Raw genomic sequence first — 19,292 nt, forward strand, 5'->3', positions numbered from 1 at the left:
AAAAAATGTAAGCTTGCTTTAGATAAACTGCTTTCTACTGTTTTGCGCTCATTATAATTTTCTAGAGCAAATTCAAGGAAATTTTTATATTTACAAAAAAAAAAGTTTTAAGAAATATTACAAAACTTAGCACATTTAAAAAACAAAGAACGAGATCAAATATGTAAAGTATATTTAATCAAATAATATAAAGTTCATAAAGTTAAACAAAAATTGTCAGACTTAATAAAAGTAGTATTTTTTATATTTTCTTAGTACTTTTGTTTAAAGACTTATACTTTGACGATATTGTATTACAAGTAGCATTGTAAAATATGCTCTTAATTTATAATACTTAATAGAACCAAAAATACTTTAAACTTAAGTGTTCATGAACTAGTAAGAATTCTGTTGGTTAGATTAAAGGATGAACAAACGATTTTTCTTTAAGCATTTAGATTTTACAACTTACGAAAAACAGATATGTTTTAGGTAGTTTTGCTAAAGAATCAGCTCCTTTTTCTAGTTAACAAGCCAATTTTTTTATAAAATGCTGCTCGTTTACCGCATTGTATATAAAATAGTAATGTTCGGGAAAAGTTCTTGCAAAAAGCCTATTGTAAATACTAGTTATTCAATTAGGATCATAAAAATAAGTTGTACTACATACTAAAAAAAAAATTCTAGTTTAATTAAATTAAAAACAGATATAACATCTTTTTTATCGTTAACCACACTATTAAAAGTATATATATAAGTATTTTAAAGCTGATAAAAACCTTATAGTAAGTTTCTTATTATAAAGGTGTTTAAAAATAATTTGTAGTTTTATATTAAACATAAGTGCTCAAGTACAGATTGATTCAACTTAAGACCCATGTCTTAAAAGTAAGTCTGAAGGTGTAAAAATTTTAGATCATTTCGCTTATTTTAAAACTTTTATTTGCATCAAAATTAATAACGTTTTCTTTTTTTATCTATCAAAATTACCTTGAACTCAAATTTATAAATTTTATGAGCACTAACTAGATGTAATTCACGTAAAACTTACTGACAACGATATTACGTGTAATTTGCACGTTTAAGATGAGTCACATTACGTACAACATTGAACTTGTAGTGTTTAATAAGCTGAAATAACTAGTATAAGTTTATTGCTTTTCTAACGAATAACTTGGTATTACTAATTAGTTAGTATTAACTTTCTAGATAAACAAAACTTTTAGTTTTCACAATAACATGGGTATTTAAAAGATCGACGTAAAAAAAAATTCATATGATTGTTTTAATTAGTCTAGCAAAGTGATGTTATGACATAGCTGTTTTCTTTATTAAGTAGTTTCGATAAAATATTTAAACTTTGTAACTTATTCAGTTATACTTTTTATAAACTTTTTCGATTAGTTTAGTAGTTTTATCTTTAAATTAATTAAAATTTTCAATCATTTGATGTTTAATGAAATGAAAATAGTTATGAATTTAAGCAACTTTAAACTAAAATTTGCTTAATGTTTTAGTGTTTTTTAATAGTTTTTATAACTTTTAATACAATATTGCTTAAACAAAAGTGTGCCAAGCAGTTGAGTTAAAAGTATATACGTTTCTTTTCACAAATTTAAAATAATAATGACTAAACAGACTGAACAATGAATGATAGTGTGTTTATAAGTGTTAATGTTTTTTACCATTTACAGTATTAATGACTTTACAACTTGCTTGAAATTTTTCTTTTTTTTATTTTACTAAGTGCAAGAGTTACACTCAGAATTAGAAAAATTATAATTTGCGACTAAATTTAACTATGATAAATCTCTTACACTTATTAAATAAAAATCTGTAATTTAATAATAAGAAACGCTTTTTTTTTGTTAAAAAAATTAAATAAACGAGTATTTATATTTATTTTTTATTCTAAATGAATGCTTAACAAACTACAAATGTTATCGAAGATAAGTCAATGGATTTTTTAAAGTTTTGAATGACAGTTTTAAGTATTAAAAAATTTTTTTTTTATAATATCAGAACAATAAATTGTTATTAACCTTTATTTTTATCATATTAGAACTCTAATGCGCACTTTTTTTTAAATATTAAAAAAAAAACATTTTCAAAAACCAATTCTCAAACTGCTTGTATTAAACTAAATTAACAAATACATTTATATATACTTGTTTCAATAAAAAGTAGTAACAAACTAAATTCTATGTTTTTTTATTGTGAAAATACTTAGTGAGTTTTGAGAGCGTTTTTTGTAAATTATACTAAATTTTTTCACTTAAACTCTGTTATAATCAATAAAACAATTTTTATAAGCACTTGTCAAAAATAAAGCCTGAAATGAAAGTAATTTACGCGGGATTTCCCAAATGCGGAACTACCACAATTTCCGAAGTTTTGAAAACGCTGGGATACTCGTGCCAGGATTTGCCGGACAGCTACACCGAAAACTACCAGGTACAACCTACCTAAATGTTGGGATACATGAATGAAATGACTTTAGTTGTTAAATGATATTTTATATCCCAACAATTAACCATGAATAAATGAACTGCTATTCCAACACAGGGATGGATGGACGTGATGGAGGGGAAATGTAACGCGGTGGAGGAGTTCAGGAGGATGTTTGAAAATGTTGATGCCGTCACAGACTCCCCGGCTTGCTTCTACTGGAAGGAGATACTGGAGGCTTTTCCCGATGCTAAAGTTGTTAATTTTTTAAGTAATTTAAAAATTAAATTTTACTTATCATTACTCTCTGAAATCGTAGAACTAAAATATTTCCAATAGTTTGCAGAAAAACAAATAAATAAAAAAGTTTTAAATTATTGATACTTTTTGTGCTCTTTTAGAAACACTGTTACGATAAGAAAAGTAATTTTTGTCACATTGTTCTATTATAAATACTTTTAGACTATATGTTTTTGATAGTTTAAAATTCTTAGTTTTATATTCTAATTAAATTTTGTTCTATTCAAAAACCATAATCACTTTAAAAATAATACATTTAAATTTTTGATACATTTACTTAATACTTAAATACTTAATACTTCAGCCCTTTTCCTTACTTTATTCTAAATTATAAATGTCCTTCAAAAAGATTAAGGAAAACTTAAATCTAACAAGACGTAATTAGACTTGTTATAACAAACAGGTTATTTAAACATAGTCAAAATAAATAAATTAGTAAAATCTCATTAAATCTATTTTCCTATTTGCTGCTATTTTTGTATTCAACTTTTAAAACTTCTATAATCAAACGAATAGGAACAGATAAAAGTTTGGCTTTATTTGCAATTTATTGACTTTTTTTTTTAAGTTTTGTTTGGAAAGCCTGTTTATAATCATATATATAATTTATACTCATATAACTACATACTAAACTAGGGGTGGGCAACGTTTTTCAATCAACGGGCCGGATCTGGAAAAATTTAGTCTTTTGCGGGCCAGAGCATTTCGACTTACGGATCCAGCCGAATAATGACTTTTTAGATCCGAATTTGACTGGATACTAATTTTAAGTCGAGATCCGGATCCGGTCGGATTCTAATTTAAAAAATAAATTCGTACCCAGCCGTTATCTGATTTTATGGATACAGTTGATCACTTTTTTGAATCCTTTAAATTAACTTAACTTTCTCAAGTCTGACAACTTAAGATGTAGATTGAGACATGTCAGATGTATTAATAATGCCTATAAATAGAATTGACATTGTAGTTGACAAAGGTACGTATGTAAAATATCGTACTTAAAAAACACTTTGCTTGGGGTAAATTGACAAAAAAATATTCCAACTATGTTAGAACAGCACAAAATGTTAGGACAGAGTGATGTATTTATTAAAACACATTAATTTATAAAGTAAATTTTTAGTATGTTTTTAAAGTCAAATTCTTACAATTTTGTTTTGTAAAATAATGATACAAAGTTTTATAAAAAAAATTGTGATATTGACTCTTTGCGGGCCTGTCACTATGCTCGCAGGCCGGTCATTTTCATTTTTGGGTCGAATCCTATTAAAAATAAAAAAAAAACGGTCGGGGCCAGTTATTTTCACTCTGCGGGCCGGATCCGGCCCGCAGGCCCTACGTTTCCCACCCCTATACTAAACTGTTGTTTTTAAAACTATTAGTAGGGACATTAAAAAACTAAGTGTTAAAGATGGCGAAAGTACAGTCAAAAAGCTTTAGGTATCAAAACAATTTAGAAAAAGTTAAAAGTTTGTCTATTTCAAGTTGCAAATGGTTTTTAAGCTAAATTCTTTGTTCTAATGGTTTATATACCATAGTTTAAAAATCTTAGTTGAAACTTATTAGTTGTAAAAGATACTAAATCTTTGTTTTGTAAAAACATGTTTCAGGTACTCATGGGCACGAGAGACAGCGAGGAGGTTTGGTACAGAAGCTTCAAGAAGCAACTAGACTCAATTGAGAGAAGAGATTTTCAGTTCTTCACTGTATTCTCGCCCGAGTTCAGGAAAGTTGGAAGTTTCATCAATGCGCTGCGTTAGTGATTGATTGAAAACAAATTAGTTTAACTACCTTGAACGCAAATTTCGTTATATTATATAAATTTATCATTTAAAAGTATATTTTGTAAGGTATATTTTGTTTTTAGTCTATTAAAGTTAGCGTTTAAACTTATTTTTTTTAATAGTTTTAAGAAGTAATTTAAAACTTTGACATAATACTAAAATTTTTGTACATGATAGTCCACTTTTATTGTTTTGCTTATCATCTATAAGTTAATAAACTATCAGGAGATTTTAGCTTTTATGGTTAACTTATCTAATCTTTTCTATAGCATTTTTTTTTTTAAACCATTGAAGTAAAAACTTAATAAATGATTCAAAATTACTTAAAGCGTCTTAAATTTCAATTAAATCTACAGAAGAAACTCTAAATTATAAAAAAAAAAGTCTTTAGTTATACAAAAATGTTTTAACTTATTTTAACTCAAAGTCAAGTGTATTAATGTGAATTATTTTTACGTAAAATGGTAATATGTTTTTTTTACGTTTTGCCTTGATATTTTTTGTGGATTATATGCATATACTTTTGAGTATTTTGATTTTGGTGACTACTTTAAAACTGTAAGCAAAGCTAATTGTATAAAGTGAAAATTAAGTAGAGTTGTTTCAGTAAACTTACTGTGAAAACATTGAATTTTAAAAGTTCTTGAAATATGCACGAAACTTTAAAATTATATAAATATATCTAATTGAAAATACTGAGTATATAGCACTAGATATTTACTAAACTTATTACTATTGTATCTCATATTCAAAACTCTTTTAACATACGAGTTAAACTATAAGCCGTTCAGAAATATATTGAAATCACTATAAAACAACAATTTTTTTTTTGTGTTGTGAATATAAGGATTTAAAAAAAAATAAAAAAATTAAACAGTTCATAATATTGTTCGCATATTATGTACTGTCGGTTATACCTTTTATACTAAAAAATTAGTTGTTTATACGTAAAAACAGGAATTTTTTGTGAATTTTCATTATATTTTTGTTCTACTACATAAAAAGTTTAACCAGATAAGAACATGTATGGTCTATCTTACGAAGGAGGCATTTCGTGTAAGGTGAACTCGAGTGAACATCATCTTAAAAGCTCGTACAGAAGACACAATGCTGACGTCATAATGGTAAAATTACAACTATTTGCTGTGATCACTTTACGTAGTTTGATAAAAAAAATTTATGAGTTTTGAGTTTTAGTATCTAATTGTAGATTACTTTGACAAACAGTCAGATCGTTTAGTCCATATCCATAAGCTAGCATGCTGTTTTACAAATTTAACAAACTGCTTTTTTTTGCGTGTCGCAATTTTCTGAAATCAAAAATAATTAAAAGTGTTTTTACTGTGACATAAGAGTGTCAAGTCCTTTGAATAACAACATTTCTATAGAAAATATTTTTCGAAAACTTAATCTAGCCTTTACGTTATTTTAACTAAGTGCAAACTGTAGAACTCCCCAAAAGACAAGCTCTTAATGGTGAACTTGGCAGACGGTTGGAAACCAATTTGCGAGTTCTTGGGAAAACCAGTCCCGGATGTCGAGTTTCCCCACAAGAACAAAAACGCATCCCAAAACCAAGATCTTGTTGACACGCATCCGACTTTTAAAAAAATAAAAAACCAATCATACGCAAACTTAGCTTTGCTGGTCGCTTTGATTTCTTTTATTGTTTACAATCTTTTACTTTAGAAGTTAAAGCTCGAACATTTTTGAAACTTTAAATAGTTTTTTTTTTAAACAGTTAGTTTCTTCACAAAAATTTTAAGCTGATCATAAGAAAATTACAAGACTTTTTTTATGGTAAATACTTCTGAAGTGTTCATTAAAACCGCAATTGAATTAAAACACATATCTAAAGTGGTTTTGATTAAAGGTAAACTTTTTTTTTATGCTCTTTTTTTTGAAAAGTAATTACTTTTTGTGTTCGTTATATACAAAGTTTTTAAACCTTTAAAATAAAAATATGTTTCCACTTTAATTAAATACTCTTTATAAATTTTTCTTGATATTTAGATTAACTTATTTACCTGCTAAATTAAAATTAAACTGGTAAATTGTTTTCTAGTCCAAATAACTTTTTCTTACTTTATATTTTACCTTTTTTATCATCAAATACCATCCTACTAGCTTCATTAAAAATAAGCGTTAAGAATATGAAGCTCTATCTTTTCCGTAACCTTTTACGTCCCTTAAGTTAAATAAAAGATAGAAACATGTAATTTAAATTAAATGAATGGTTATAGAACGCTTGTATTGTATTATTTTGCTTGTTTTATGATAATAAAATGCAAGTTATAATCAAGTAAAAAAACATGAGTGATTTCAAACCTTTATTATTATTTTAGTTTTAATTTTTAAATTTTTATTTTATTAATACTGCTACAAGCATTTTTTAAGCTAAACACTTTTAAAAATAGTTCATATTAATTTCTAAAAATTGTTTACATTTTCAAACTATATTTGACACAACTTGCTGTTTTTATGGTAGTAAATAATTTTAGTAAGAACATGTTGTAAATTTACACTAAATTTAAACCTTAAAAACTTGTGTATAGCTTTCATTAAAAGTATAAGATTTTTAAACTTGAACTAAATAAATGACCTTATAAAATTCTAAGTTTGAATAAAATTTATTTTTTAATTTTTTTGTGAGCTAGAGGAAAAATAAATTACAAAAAAGATTGCTATGTTGCATTTTATAAACAGTTCTAAACCAAACAATTTGAATTTGAATAATCTTTTTTAAATATAAACATTTGAAATTGCAAGTTATTGAAAAATGCGGGATTTTTCGTAACAAGAGAGCTTTAAAAAAAAAAAAAAGATTTTATAGTGATATACACATATTGTAAAAACATTTTACTTCATTATTAGTGTTGAAGAACAATGTATGCTTGCGAGTAGTTTAACAGTATATATAATATAATCTTTGTATAGGTAGACTTACTCACAAAATAAAAGTTTAGTTTTTCACTAAAACGTAGAGACATAATAAAAAGTAGAGACAGTTTCAGATTATTTTCACAACTTTTAAATATTACTAACTTGAAATCTTAAAATTATAGCTAATAAGTTCTCAGATGCCTATGGTTATAAAACTGATAAACAATGTGTTTATGTAATAAAGCAATGCATTATGTAGAAATGCTAAAAGACTAAATAACTTCTGGTGTCACTTATTGCCTTTAGATATTATTATTGGAAATTAAACTAGGTTTCCAATTTGCTCTAGTCAAGTGCAATTGTCTTCTATAAATAAAACCAACATTTTAACATAAAATAAAAGTTTTGTTTTTAAACTTTAAATTAAAAAAAAAAGTCAAGATTTTAGGAATTAAACGTATATCAAATTAATGTTTTATTATTTATTTTTAGTAGTACTTGACGATGTAACAACAAAAAATAGTTCTTAGCTTTTTATGTGAGCAAATTTACGAAGTACAAAAAAGGGTAATTTAATACTAATTCTAATAATTTGTTTTTGTTCAACATAATTCTTTAAACATACGCTGTCATACGCTATCTTTTTGTAACAAATTTCACATTAGTAATAGGTTTTTTTTCTATGCTTATGTTTATTTTATTAATTTTACGTATATTTTTTGGATTAACTGTTTATTTTATAAATTCTTTAAATGATAATTTAAACAAATGAAACAGCTTTAAATTAATATCATACCATTAAAAAACTAAATATTTTACAAAACTATTGGTTTCATTTTAATAAAAAGCCTGAGGTTGATAAAATTTTTACAGCTTCATTTAATTAAAAGTAGGAATAATTTAAATCGATTTAAGCTTTTAAATTTAAAACGATTAACTTATTAATAAATTAAAAACTGTAACCTATAAGATATAATGCAAAATATGAAATGTGTAAACGTATATTAAATTAACTTTGCTCACATAACTAAATAATTACTTTTTTAAACAATTACTTTTTTAAATTATAAAATTTTATTGTTTGAAACAAATAAAATAAAACTTTATAAATAAATAAAAAACATACATTGCACCGTAAATTAGTTTTTTTTCATCTTGTTTAGTTTTCAGTTGTATAGATGTTTGGTAGAAATTAACTTTTTTCTAAAATATTTTATTTTGGTATCGGTTTTTATAAAAAAGTTTAAACACATACCACTCATTTAAAAAAAAATCGAAAGTTTGTTAATTAGTTTCATATAGCACATCGTCAGAATAAAGTTTAGTATTGAATTTCTACAGTCTTAAATATTTTCATTTTAACAATTTTATCTTAAAAATAACTTCAAATCAGTGAAGTATAACTTATTTCTAAATTAAACTTTCAAACAGGTTTTTACATTTAACTCATTATAACGTAACTATTTTTAGCTAAATAATTAAAAATCATTATATATAACTAAAAAAAAGTTGTATACCTCACTCTTATCAGCTTTTAGTAATCTTATTCTGACGATGTGCCAAATGAAATTAATTAATTAACTTTCGAAGTTTTAAAAAATGAGTGATTTATGTTTAAACTTTTTAATCAACTATTTTCTACAGCTTACAACTGTATAAATTAAATATATGGTTGGAACAACACCAATAACTTTAAGAATTTGTTAATTAGTGTAGGTTGGTATCTCCTTTAAACTGAAAAATATAAAACTTCTGTACTTTTAGACGTACAAAAAGCTTTATTTTTAGCTTTTAAATTTGATTTTAAAACTCTTTGTTAAGTGAAAAAAAATTGTGATAAGCATTAATCATGTGTGTACATCTACAAACTTATATTATAAAGTGTAATAAACTGATTTTAAAATGTTTCGTAAACAAACTCATAACAATGTTTAGAAAACCTTTGATTGTTTTCAAACAGTTCTAATATGTTTTAAAACTAGTTTATGCTGTTTGATGCTTTTCGATATAGTCGTTTAGCTTTAAACCGACATTTGGTGTTTTAAATCCTACACGTTTAACACGTTTTATAGGTGATCTGTTTTTAATATATATGCTTTTAAAAGTTTGGAGAACACTTTTAAATTCACACTAAACTTTGCTTCAAGTTTTAAGTTCAACAGCATTTTTATGTGCCTTGAAGCTATTTATATTTATTCACTAACGATTTAGTTATATATTCTAGTGTTTTAACTGTATTCAAAGTTTAATAAAGTTAGTGTTAGGCTTTTAATTGTGTAGGATAAAGTTATTAACAGTATTTTAAAAAGCAGTAGTTCATTTCTTTTAACGTTAAGTTTAAGACGATTTTAAAGTACTAAGTAAAAATAAGTAAAAGGTAGTTTTTTTTACAATCGTTTTTACTTTCTTGTTTTTAAAGGTATGGTATATATTTATACATATCTAAATTAGTATATGTTAGTGGTGTCTTACATTTTAAAAATAAGTATCCTAATAAATAAGCTTAAATAAACTATTATATTATTTCATAGTTAAAGTTGATATACGAAAAAAAAACAGCTTTTTTTATTAAACCAAGTAATTATCAGTAGTAATGAAACAAATATAATTTTATAAAAGGTATGTAAAGAAACTAGTTTAAATTTATCATGAGCTATTAAATCGAACGAGAACTTTGACTACTGTAAGTAATCAAATAGTTTACATATTAGCAATGGAACTTATTCAGTATAAATAAACTATTTGAATATATATAAATATAATTATATGACCGTATTAACAAAGAAAAACCAGAATAAAACCAAACTTAACAATTTATATATATAAATGTTTTATATAAACTAGATCCTTAGTTTTCAAACTTTTAAAGCTTTAAAAATCCAAATTACGTAAATAAAAGTTCTAAGTAAATTATATGATTAAAACTAGTTAAACTAGAATTACAATTAAAAACAGTCTTTTATAAGATAGTCTTACAACAAAGTGATAACAGCATTTCACCAGAGCTACAAATTTTTGTTTTATACTTATGTAATTTTGCACAGTATATTATACATTTAGATTAAACTTTTACTATTCTTCAATTATCTAACCTATTTTATGCAGTTTCCAGTGACTATATAGAAAAATAATAATAATTCAATATCATAAACAAGTTAGTATATTTTAAAAAGTAATAGAAATATTAATAAAGACATTTTATATATTTTTAACGTATAAAAACAATTTACACAGCATTTTCTTTCAAAAACTAATTATTGTGCAACAGTTTCGTCATTAGCATCGTCTAGTATGTACACCTAAACTTAAAATAATAATTCATTGTTTTTAAATGTTTCGTAAAATACTTGTGAAAATGTTTTATTAATTTCTGATACAATTTTTATATATTTTCTAATTAACATCATTGGAAAGTATACGTAAAATCAGTTTGAAATGCATATTTGCTGAGCCAGCAATTTATTTTTCAATTTCTTTTTAAAATCATTTATACATTTATCTCTAACTAATCTTACCCAAACGTATTAAAATTTAATCAACAAACTAAGTTTTTATAATCAAAATTAAAATAACGTGAAAAAAAGTTTTCTTATTAATTAGCAAGTATGCAAATCAGACGGTTACATGGCAATTCAAATTCTGACAACTCAATTCCGACATTTCAAATTCTTAAAAATATATTTCAGAGACTATACCTCAATAAGTAATATAAATTTGAAAAAAATAAAAAATGCATATGTAGATCGTATCTACAACAATATTTACAAGCCACTTTTTTTCCTTTTTGCAAAATCTAAAATATTTTTCAAGATATTCTAAAATTACTAAAAATAGCTATGTTTTTTCTTTAATTTAAGTCATATCTCAAAAAATACTTGATGTTTTGAAAAAAGAAAAAAATGGTTGTAGATATTAATATGGCCTACATATTTATTTTTATTTTTGACAAATACACATTACTTTTTTTATTTGTGGACGCTTCAATTTTTTTAAGAACTTGAATTGTCCGACTTTGAATAGTCGTGCACCCAAATCAGACTGACCTTTAAGTATACTTGCTGACATTAACTAACAGTGAGTGAAACTTTTTAGTATTTTCCTTTAGACTAAAGTTTAAACCGAATAGTAGTAGCTCAAATCATCAAAATTAAGCCGTTACATACGTGATCTGTTTATATTATATATTTTTTAAAGTTTGGAGAACACTTTAGAACTTTGTTTTGAGTTATGCTATAAGTTTATGTTTAGCATAACTTTTAATTGCCATATATGATGGTGTTATTAGTACTTAAAGAGCAGTAGTTCTTTTTTTTACGTTTAGTTCAAGTTAAATTCAAAGCATTAGGTAAAATTAAGATAGTTTTTTTTGTTGAGCGTTTAAAACGTTTTAATTTATTTTTGTTTTTGTTTTTAAACGTACAGTAAATGTCTAAACATTTCTAAAGTACTACATTCTAATGGTGATTGAAAACATTATAATAGTTATGTTATTAAAAAGTCCTAAACACACAAGTTTGTATGAATATATTAGTTTTGTTTAATTTGATAAAACTGATAAAAGAAAATGTATCAAACTTTATTTGTGTAAACTAAGTACTTATCAATAAAAGTTAAATCAACAAAAAAAAAAAGATAAACTAAATTTTGTAAAAGGTGTGTATAAAGAAACAAATTTAATTTATTACAATATTATAAGCTAATTACCTAAACGCGTGTTTTGATAATTACAAGAAAAGAAAAATTTCATTTATAACCAAATATAACTAATAAAAGATTAATTCGCTTCTTTTACATAAGTGATAATAATTATATAAAGCGTACAAACAAAGCAAAACTAGAATGAAATAAAATATAATATAGCATATAAAAATAAATGTTTTGTAAACAAGATATGTAATTCTCATATTTTCAAAAGCGATGAACGATAGAATATATAATAGAAAGTTCTATGTAAATAATTTTAACTTTTGTATAATTAAAAACAGTTTTACCACAGATTATTTTTTCAAAATTTGTCGAAATATTGTTTAAAAACTTTTTAGTTTTAAAAATCCGTTTTGCGGTGAAGATGGTTAACTTATAAAGCTCATATAGAACATCTGTATCTTCTTAAACAAATAGATTTAAATTTTTATATATAGAATGCTTACATAAACCATAAAAAAGAAAAGTTCTCAAAAGATTTACCTCTTTTTTAACATACATGTTTTTGAATAGTGAATATTTTAATTTTACCCAAAGCTAACGGTGCATGCAAAAGTTGCTACTTGTCCAAATTTATGCTTCTTTAAAATGAGGACTCTCAAAAAAATCATGCAACTAAAAAAATTATAGTTTCTTTATAAATTTTAATCTTTTTGTATAACACAAATGTTTATATTACTAACAAAAACTAACAAATGAAGTTTTACAGTTAATAACTTTTTTAAAGGCTTCACACCGTAGTATATTGAGTAACTACCCCATTTGATTTCGGTTGTTTTTAATTATTCTAATTTTCAATTTAGAAATAAAAATGAACTGTAGCGAAATATGGTCGAAACACAAGGGCTGGTTTGTAGTGGGAGCCGTTTGCTTTAACCTCATAGGACTTGGCGGTTTTATCAAAAGCTTTGGAAATTTGACGCAGTCTTTACGGAGCGAATTCGAAAGTACAGAGGCTTTAACAGGTTAGAATAATAATATAAAAAACTTTAGTGTGTTCAATTTTTTTCACTAACAGCTTTTATTTGGTGCTTAGCTTATATGATTCTATTTTTAGCTTCAAAATCTAAACAGAGCATATTTCTGAAGCTTATTTTGTGAAACTCGGATTTTTTGGTTTTATCATAACACACGTGTTACTTATTTAGGCTTTATCGGTTCTCTGACTTTCGGAGTCACATTTTGTTTCAGTCCAGTCAGTTTTGTTGTGATGAAAAAGATAGGAACTCGCAAAATTGTCATCATTGGCTTTTCATTGGTGCTTATCGGTATGATATCAAGCTCTTACGTCAACAATATATACTTGCTTCTGTTGACTTACAGGTATTATTTTGAAACTTTTATTGTGAATAAACTGAATCGTAGCATACACAGCGGTTTGAAATTTGGAATAGAGTAGTCATTGATTTTTTTGTGTTTAGAAAATCAAGCTAAGATTTATACATAGTTGTATAAAATCAACGGTTTTTAAAAATCTTATTTTTTGTTTGTTTTCAATTTTTAGAAAATGAGAGAAATTGAAATTTAACCTGTTTTTGTTTTTTTCTTCATAGAATTTCTCAAAATGCTGCACAATTTCTGTCAAAACTTATTTTCAAAACCTACACAACTAATTATCTAAAACTTTCACAATTTTTCTTCGATAAGGTAAAGTGTAAATTATAAGCTAAATAGAACTGATAAAAGCTTTAAGTTTTAAAGTTCTTTTAAGGCTTTTAAAAACTATATTGAAATGAATTCCAAGTAGGCTTTAAAACATTTTTATGAAAGCAACAAAAAGTTGTTATATAAGAACACTACTTTCTGTAATTATATTTAGCTTCTTCATTATGTGTGCTTTAAAACAAGAAAACATTGTAAAATTTCCAACAGTTTTTTTTTAGTTATAAAATTGTAAATAAATCTTTGCTATGTCATAAAAGCACCGTTGAGTTTTTGAAAAACATGTTAATAAAGTTTAAGGTAAACAAGTTCAAATTTAAAAACAGTCAAACATTTTGATTTTTAAAACTATTTGTTCTATTTTTTAGAAACTCTTTATCAAAACGTGTTGAAAATTTTAAGCTTTTCTGCATTGTTTATTATGCATTAGTTTTGAAGTAAGCTTTGCAATGTTTTAAGAAACTTTTTACTTTGAAAAACCAAAACTGACCGCAATTAAACTCGCATAACTCCTAAAATTATTGAAAAAACCTGTTTTGAAAACAAATAGTTCAGTTCTATCTAACTATGTATATCACTTAGTTGCACGACTGTTCAAATTCGGACAAGTAAAATTCGGACAATATAAATTCTTAAAGTAATGTTTAAACGCCTAAAACTCAAAAAATAGTATACATATAAAAAAAACGCACGAACATCTAATTCGTACCTACCTTGTTTTTTTTTATACATTTTTGAAATATTGCTTAAAAAACTTATATACTATAACATTTTTAGAAATAGTTTTGAGACTGTTTTTTGAAAATTAAGTTTTTTTCTTTTTTTCTTTTTACAGTCATAATCTTATTAATTAGAACTGCAAACATTTTTTATTTTTTCAGAAATCTATAACATTTAAGTTGTGCCACTTTAAATTTTTTTCAAAGAGTTTGAATGGTCATGTAACCATAAACATGTAACCACTTTGTTTTATTTTCAAGTCACCAAAAAGTCAGTGTCCGCTTGCAAACGCACAATAAAATTATCATAAAATAATTGTAATAAAGTTTTGACCTTGAATATTTTTTTGTGATAATGATGTGAAAAATAACAGTATGCTTTAAATAAGCTTTAAGTTTGTATCTAAATCACCATTTGGTGATTCAAAGAAGGTAACAAACTTAAAAGTTTACAAAAACAAAATTAATTTTTATGTAATTTTGATCAAAATAATTATTGTTAAGTTTATTGGTTGGAACCGGAGCGAATTTTTTTTTCAATCCTTCAATGATTCTGATTGGATCGCATTTCAAGGACAAAAATAAAGGATTGGCGACTTGTCTCGCAACTACAGGACTGTCTATTGGTACGTTGTTTGTAGCTGGAAATTTTAACGCATTTACATTAAAAGACTAACTAGTTTTGAATGCATTAATATGTTTCAAACGTTGTTTAGAAAAAGTTTTTATTTTGTAGTTATAGTGAATTAAAGAAAAAAGTTTTTTATTTAAATTTTGAACAGTCCTATTTAACAATACAGTCTAAAACAACATTACTAGGTTTTTGATTCCAGAACGCCTTTTTTATAAACACGAAATAATTACAAACATTTTCTCTGCGTTTTTCCCTTTTGTTTTCAAAGCAGCAATTCACGCAGGCAGCTTGGCGATGAACCCCTTCACCGGCTACCTGGTCGACACGCACGGGTGGAGGAACGCGTTCAGGATTACGTGCGCCTACGTCATTTCCGCCGCGGCGGTCGGTGTTTCCTTGTACCGCGAACCGGACGACAGCGAACCGGATGACCGAAAATCCAACGGTGTCGAGCAGCAGGGTTTGTTGATTTCTTTTCCTTGTGGGCGTTAAAGAAATGTGCTTGGTTTTTATTTTCACAGTTTTAGTTGTTTAACTATGAAAATTTTATCCCATCCTAGTATTAAACTACTAGGTAAAATTAGCAACTGAACTTCAGGATATTGAAACGTTTATACTTTAATACAAGCATGTGTTTTTCATAGCCACCATATCATTAAAATACTTGATATTATTAGCAACTAAAGCAAACAACATTGAGCGGAATGATGTGAAAATTAAAGAAGAGAAAGTGAGCAAGTTGAGCACACCTAGAATGTTGATAAATCCAGGTATTTTTTTGTGGATACTTGCCACCACTCTATGGAGCGTGTCCTTCGTGTTTCCGTATATATTCATAGTAAATTGTTTACTGATTTCTACTTTTGCTGTAATAATTTATCGTTTGCAACAATAGCTTACTTATTTAACTATGTTACATTTAAAATATTTAACAAAAAAAAATTGAATTAATTCCTGTAAACCATATCAACCATAAAGTAAACATTTTTATTTTACTATTATTGAGTTGAAAACGAATTTGACAATTAATCCATCCAAGAAGGAGACTCAAAATTAAAACAATAAAGTTATAACATTTTTTATTTACTCAAAACTTACTAAACGGAAATCAAAACAGATCAAATACACGAAAACAACGTTCAGTGCGACCACAATCCAAGCAAACAGCCTCATGATTGTTTTCGGAGTCATAGATTTCATCGGGCGTCTTTTTGGAGGCTTCATTGCGGAGCGTAGCCGGATAAACCTGACTTATGTGTACGCAATTTTCACAACAGTTTCCGGGGTGGTTACGATAGTAACTATTCCAATCAACAACTTTACCTGGATGTATATCTACGCATTTTGTCAGTTGAAATAATACTTATGCTATGTAAATTTTAATGTTTAAATTTTTTTTTTTGATGTTGCATGCATTAATTCAAGCGTTTATTATATTTAACGTAAATATTTATAACATATGAGTGACATCACGTCAAACGAGCATTATTTATTCTATTTTATTTATTTAACTTTTTTTTTTTTTTCTTTTAAATTGGTATACTTTAAGTCCAATGCCTTTAACTGAAAGTTTATTTTGCATTGCTTAAATATATATTTAAAATATCATTCTATTTTTTTACAATTTATAACGTGCAGGCTGCGGAATGACGTCAGGTCAGGCGAACTCGATGATTTACGTCACAGGTCACAAGTTGTTCGGGAGTTTGTACGGAAACCGCGTATGGACGTACGTGTACGTGGGAAAAGCAGTTGGTAAGTTGCTGTCTCGACCTTCTTATAAGTTTTACAAAACCACTTTGCATGAATAAGAAGTATAACAGTTTTAATTCTTAAATGTGAGTTAATTTTTTTTTTCTCTTTTTCTTCTTGTGTGTTCTTATTATGTGGCTCAGGCTTAGATATCTGAGTCAACATAGCACAATAAACAGTATAATAACATTATAACTTTATTAGTTTGTTTAAATTAGAACTAAAACTTAAAGATGTAGCTATTAGCTGTTTAGCTATACACATCTTATGTAAAAATATTCTAATTTGAAAGTTTAGTAGTTTTTTTTTCTTTATTATTAAATTTTACTCGCTAAACTTAACACTAAATAAGTTCTACTAAATAATTTCGGTTCAAAATATGCTAAAGTATTACATTTTTAGTAACTGAATACCAAACTTTTTATGTTCTTGTACTAAAGTGTTCATTTTTTGATCTTTTTTAAAACATATCTAGTTTGTAACGTTGGTTAAGAAAATAAATAATTCTAAAACCGAAGTCCTAACATTTTATAACGATTTTCGATACAAATAGCTTTGAATAGTTTTAAAAAAAAATTTCTGTATAAAACTTCATGTATATACATTATACAACATTTACAATACAGTAAAAAATTTTAGCTCGTTTTTAATTTCTTTTATATATCTAAGTAAATCTACTTTTACCCTTTATGTTAGCTATGTATCAATATTTAGTAACCCAAATGCGTTGACTAAGCTAAACTTATTCGATGTAATTTAACAAAGTACCATAAAGTAGTAACAGTGTAAATTAGTATTTATATGGTCTTAAATTTTCTATTTCTTTGAAATATAAATTGTCGATAATTTCTATTTAAAACAAACAAATTAAGTTAACGGATTTTTATAACTGAAAGCAACTTTTTTCACAGTAGGTTTCGAAACTTTTTTTACTACAATGTTTTGTGGGCGGGCCAGATTTACTACAAAAATTATTTACGGGTCGCTTTTGTTGGAAAAAGCTCTTGCGGCCGCGTAATTTTAAAAATAAAACTTGTAAAATTAAATACAATTATTTTAAGTAAAACCTGTGACGAATTATTCTTTAACTTGTACTGCAATCATTTTAAGTGTTCATTTGAAACTTTCTTTTTTAAAGCTCAAACTTTGTTTGTTTATCACAGTATTTACCAAGCTAAAAAAATTCGCGGGCCAGAAATTATGCTTGACTGTCCAGTCCAGCATATCATGCTATGCAGCCCAAATTGGATCCGAAGACCGTAGTTGTTCAACCCTACTTTACGCCAGTAATGCAATTAGACAAAAAATATAATATTTGACTGATTTTTTAAACAGTTAATTTAGCATTTGTTATAACAGTAACTACTTTTTTAGTTGTAGTATTACGTACGTTTAGTAGACTAATTAATAAAAAATAACTTATATATGTTTTAAGTATGTCGGCTAAAAAGTCAACTAAAAGTAAAAAGGTTTTGTATAAATACCATTAAAATTTGCTTAAGAACTCAATTATAAAAAAATGCAATGTAAATAAAGTATAATATAATAATATGATATATATATAATTATAATAAACAAAAATTTTGTAATTTAAAACTATTTTTTTTAAAAGAAAAAAAAAACTTAAACTTTCATACACTGAACAACAACATTGTAAACATTTCAGGTTCAGTAACGGGGCCAACTTTAGCGGGAGCATTATTCGATGGGACGAACAATTACGACTTGCCCATTTATTTTGCAGGATCATGTTTTATCGCCAGTGCCGATGTCATGGTAGCAACGAAGAAAGCTATTGACAAATACTCACTAAAACAACTGTGATAAGACTGAAGTTATAATTAACTATTTTTTAAACGGCACAGAAAACAAAATTTAAGCGCGATTTTAGTTTTTCTTTATCGGATATTTTGCCTAATTTTATCATATTTGTACAGAGCTTTTAAATTTTTTGGTAATTTTGAGCTGACAAATTTTTTTATTTTTTCCTGTTTAACTACTTTGTTCAATTTATCTTCCTCTTTAATGAATTGAAAACGAATAATTTTAAACCATAATTTAAGTTGCCTTGTAAAAAATATGTTGATAGTTAACGTACCAAGTGTTTTCTTTTACTTATAGTAATTTGAATAACAAATTAATATAACTTTTTTAGTTAGACTCTAGCTCAAGTTTAAATAGAGCATTTATCACAAAATTTAGACTATTGTAGAACTTTTTAATATATGATAAATATAAAACTAGTCTTATATAAAAAAATATTTTTACTACTATAATTATAATTTTAAAGGATTTTTTCTAAACTTAACTATAATTGTTTTTTATTCTATTAACTATTTTTAGCAAAAAATATTTGATTTGTAGAAATGGTTGTATCTTTTTATTAAAATCATTTTAAATATATTTTTTTGGTTAACTATCTAAAAA

At 25.7% G+C, this 19,292-nt stretch overlaps 2 protein-coding genes across 2 annotated transcripts; both read left to right on the forward strand.

Moving 5' to 3' along the window:
- Window positions 1-2,305: 2,305 nt before the first annotated feature.
- Window positions 2,306-6,804, forward strand: LOC145835004 (uncharacterized). The gene is made up of 5 exons (XM_082942534.1): window positions 2,306-2,433; window positions 2,545-2,682; window positions 4,338-4,482; window positions 5,526-5,635; window positions 5,961-6,804. Exons 1-5 carry the CDS (start codon window positions 2,317-2,319, stop codon window positions 6,198-6,200), a joined length of 750 nt encoding a protein of 249 aa, XP_082798660.1. The 5' UTR covers window positions 2,306-2,316; the 3' UTR covers window positions 6,201-6,804.
- A 6,105-nt stretch (window positions 6,805-12,909) lies between these two features.
- LOC145833190 (monocarboxylate transporter 13-like) lies at window positions 12,910-18,689 on the forward strand. Its single transcript, XM_082940389.1, has 8 exons — window positions 12,910-13,063; window positions 13,247-13,421; window positions 14,984-15,105; window positions 15,397-15,573; window positions 15,791-15,843; window positions 16,231-16,459; window positions 16,752-16,868; window positions 18,532-18,689. The coding sequence occupies exons 1-8, from the start codon at window positions 12,910-12,912 to the stop codon at window positions 18,687-18,689; spliced, it is 1,185 nt and encodes a 394-aa protein (XP_082796515.1).
- Window positions 18,690-19,292: the final 603 nt, after the last annotated feature.

The sequence above is a fragment of the Thalia democratica genome, chromosome 4, assembly GCF_965202585.1.
Source record: "Thalia democratica chromosome 4, ktThaDemo2.hap1.1, whole genome shotgun sequence".
Taxonomy (NCBI): Eukaryota; Metazoa; Chordata; class Thaliacea; order Salpida; family Salpidae; genus Thalia; species Thalia democratica.

Excerpts from the sequence above, each read along its gene's own strand:
- LOC145833190 (XM_082940389.1), top strand. The coding sequence starts at position 12,910 with ATGAACTGTAGCGAAATATGGTCGAAACACAAGGGCTGGTTTGTAGTG. Across the intron at positions 13,064-13,246 it reads AAGTACAGAGGCTTTAACAG|GCTTTATCGGTTCTCTGACT; the intron begins GTTAGAATAATA and ends TTACTTATTTAG. Across the intron at positions 15,574-15,790 it reads CAACGGTGTCGAGCAGCAGG|CAACTAAAGCAAACAACATT; the intron begins GTTTGTTGATTT and ends TGATATTATTAG.
- LOC145835004 (XM_082942534.1), top strand. The coding sequence starts at position 2,317 with ATGAAAGTAATTTACGCGGGATTTCCCAAATGCGGAACTACCACAATT. Across the intron at positions 2,434-2,544 it reads GCTACACCGAAAACTACCAG|GGATGGATGGACGTGATGGA; the intron begins GTACAACCTACC and ends ATTCCAACACAG. Across the intron at positions 5,636-5,960 it reads ACAATGCTGACGTCATAATG|AACTCCCCAAAAGACAAGCT; the intron begins GTAAAATTACAA and ends TGCAAACTGTAG.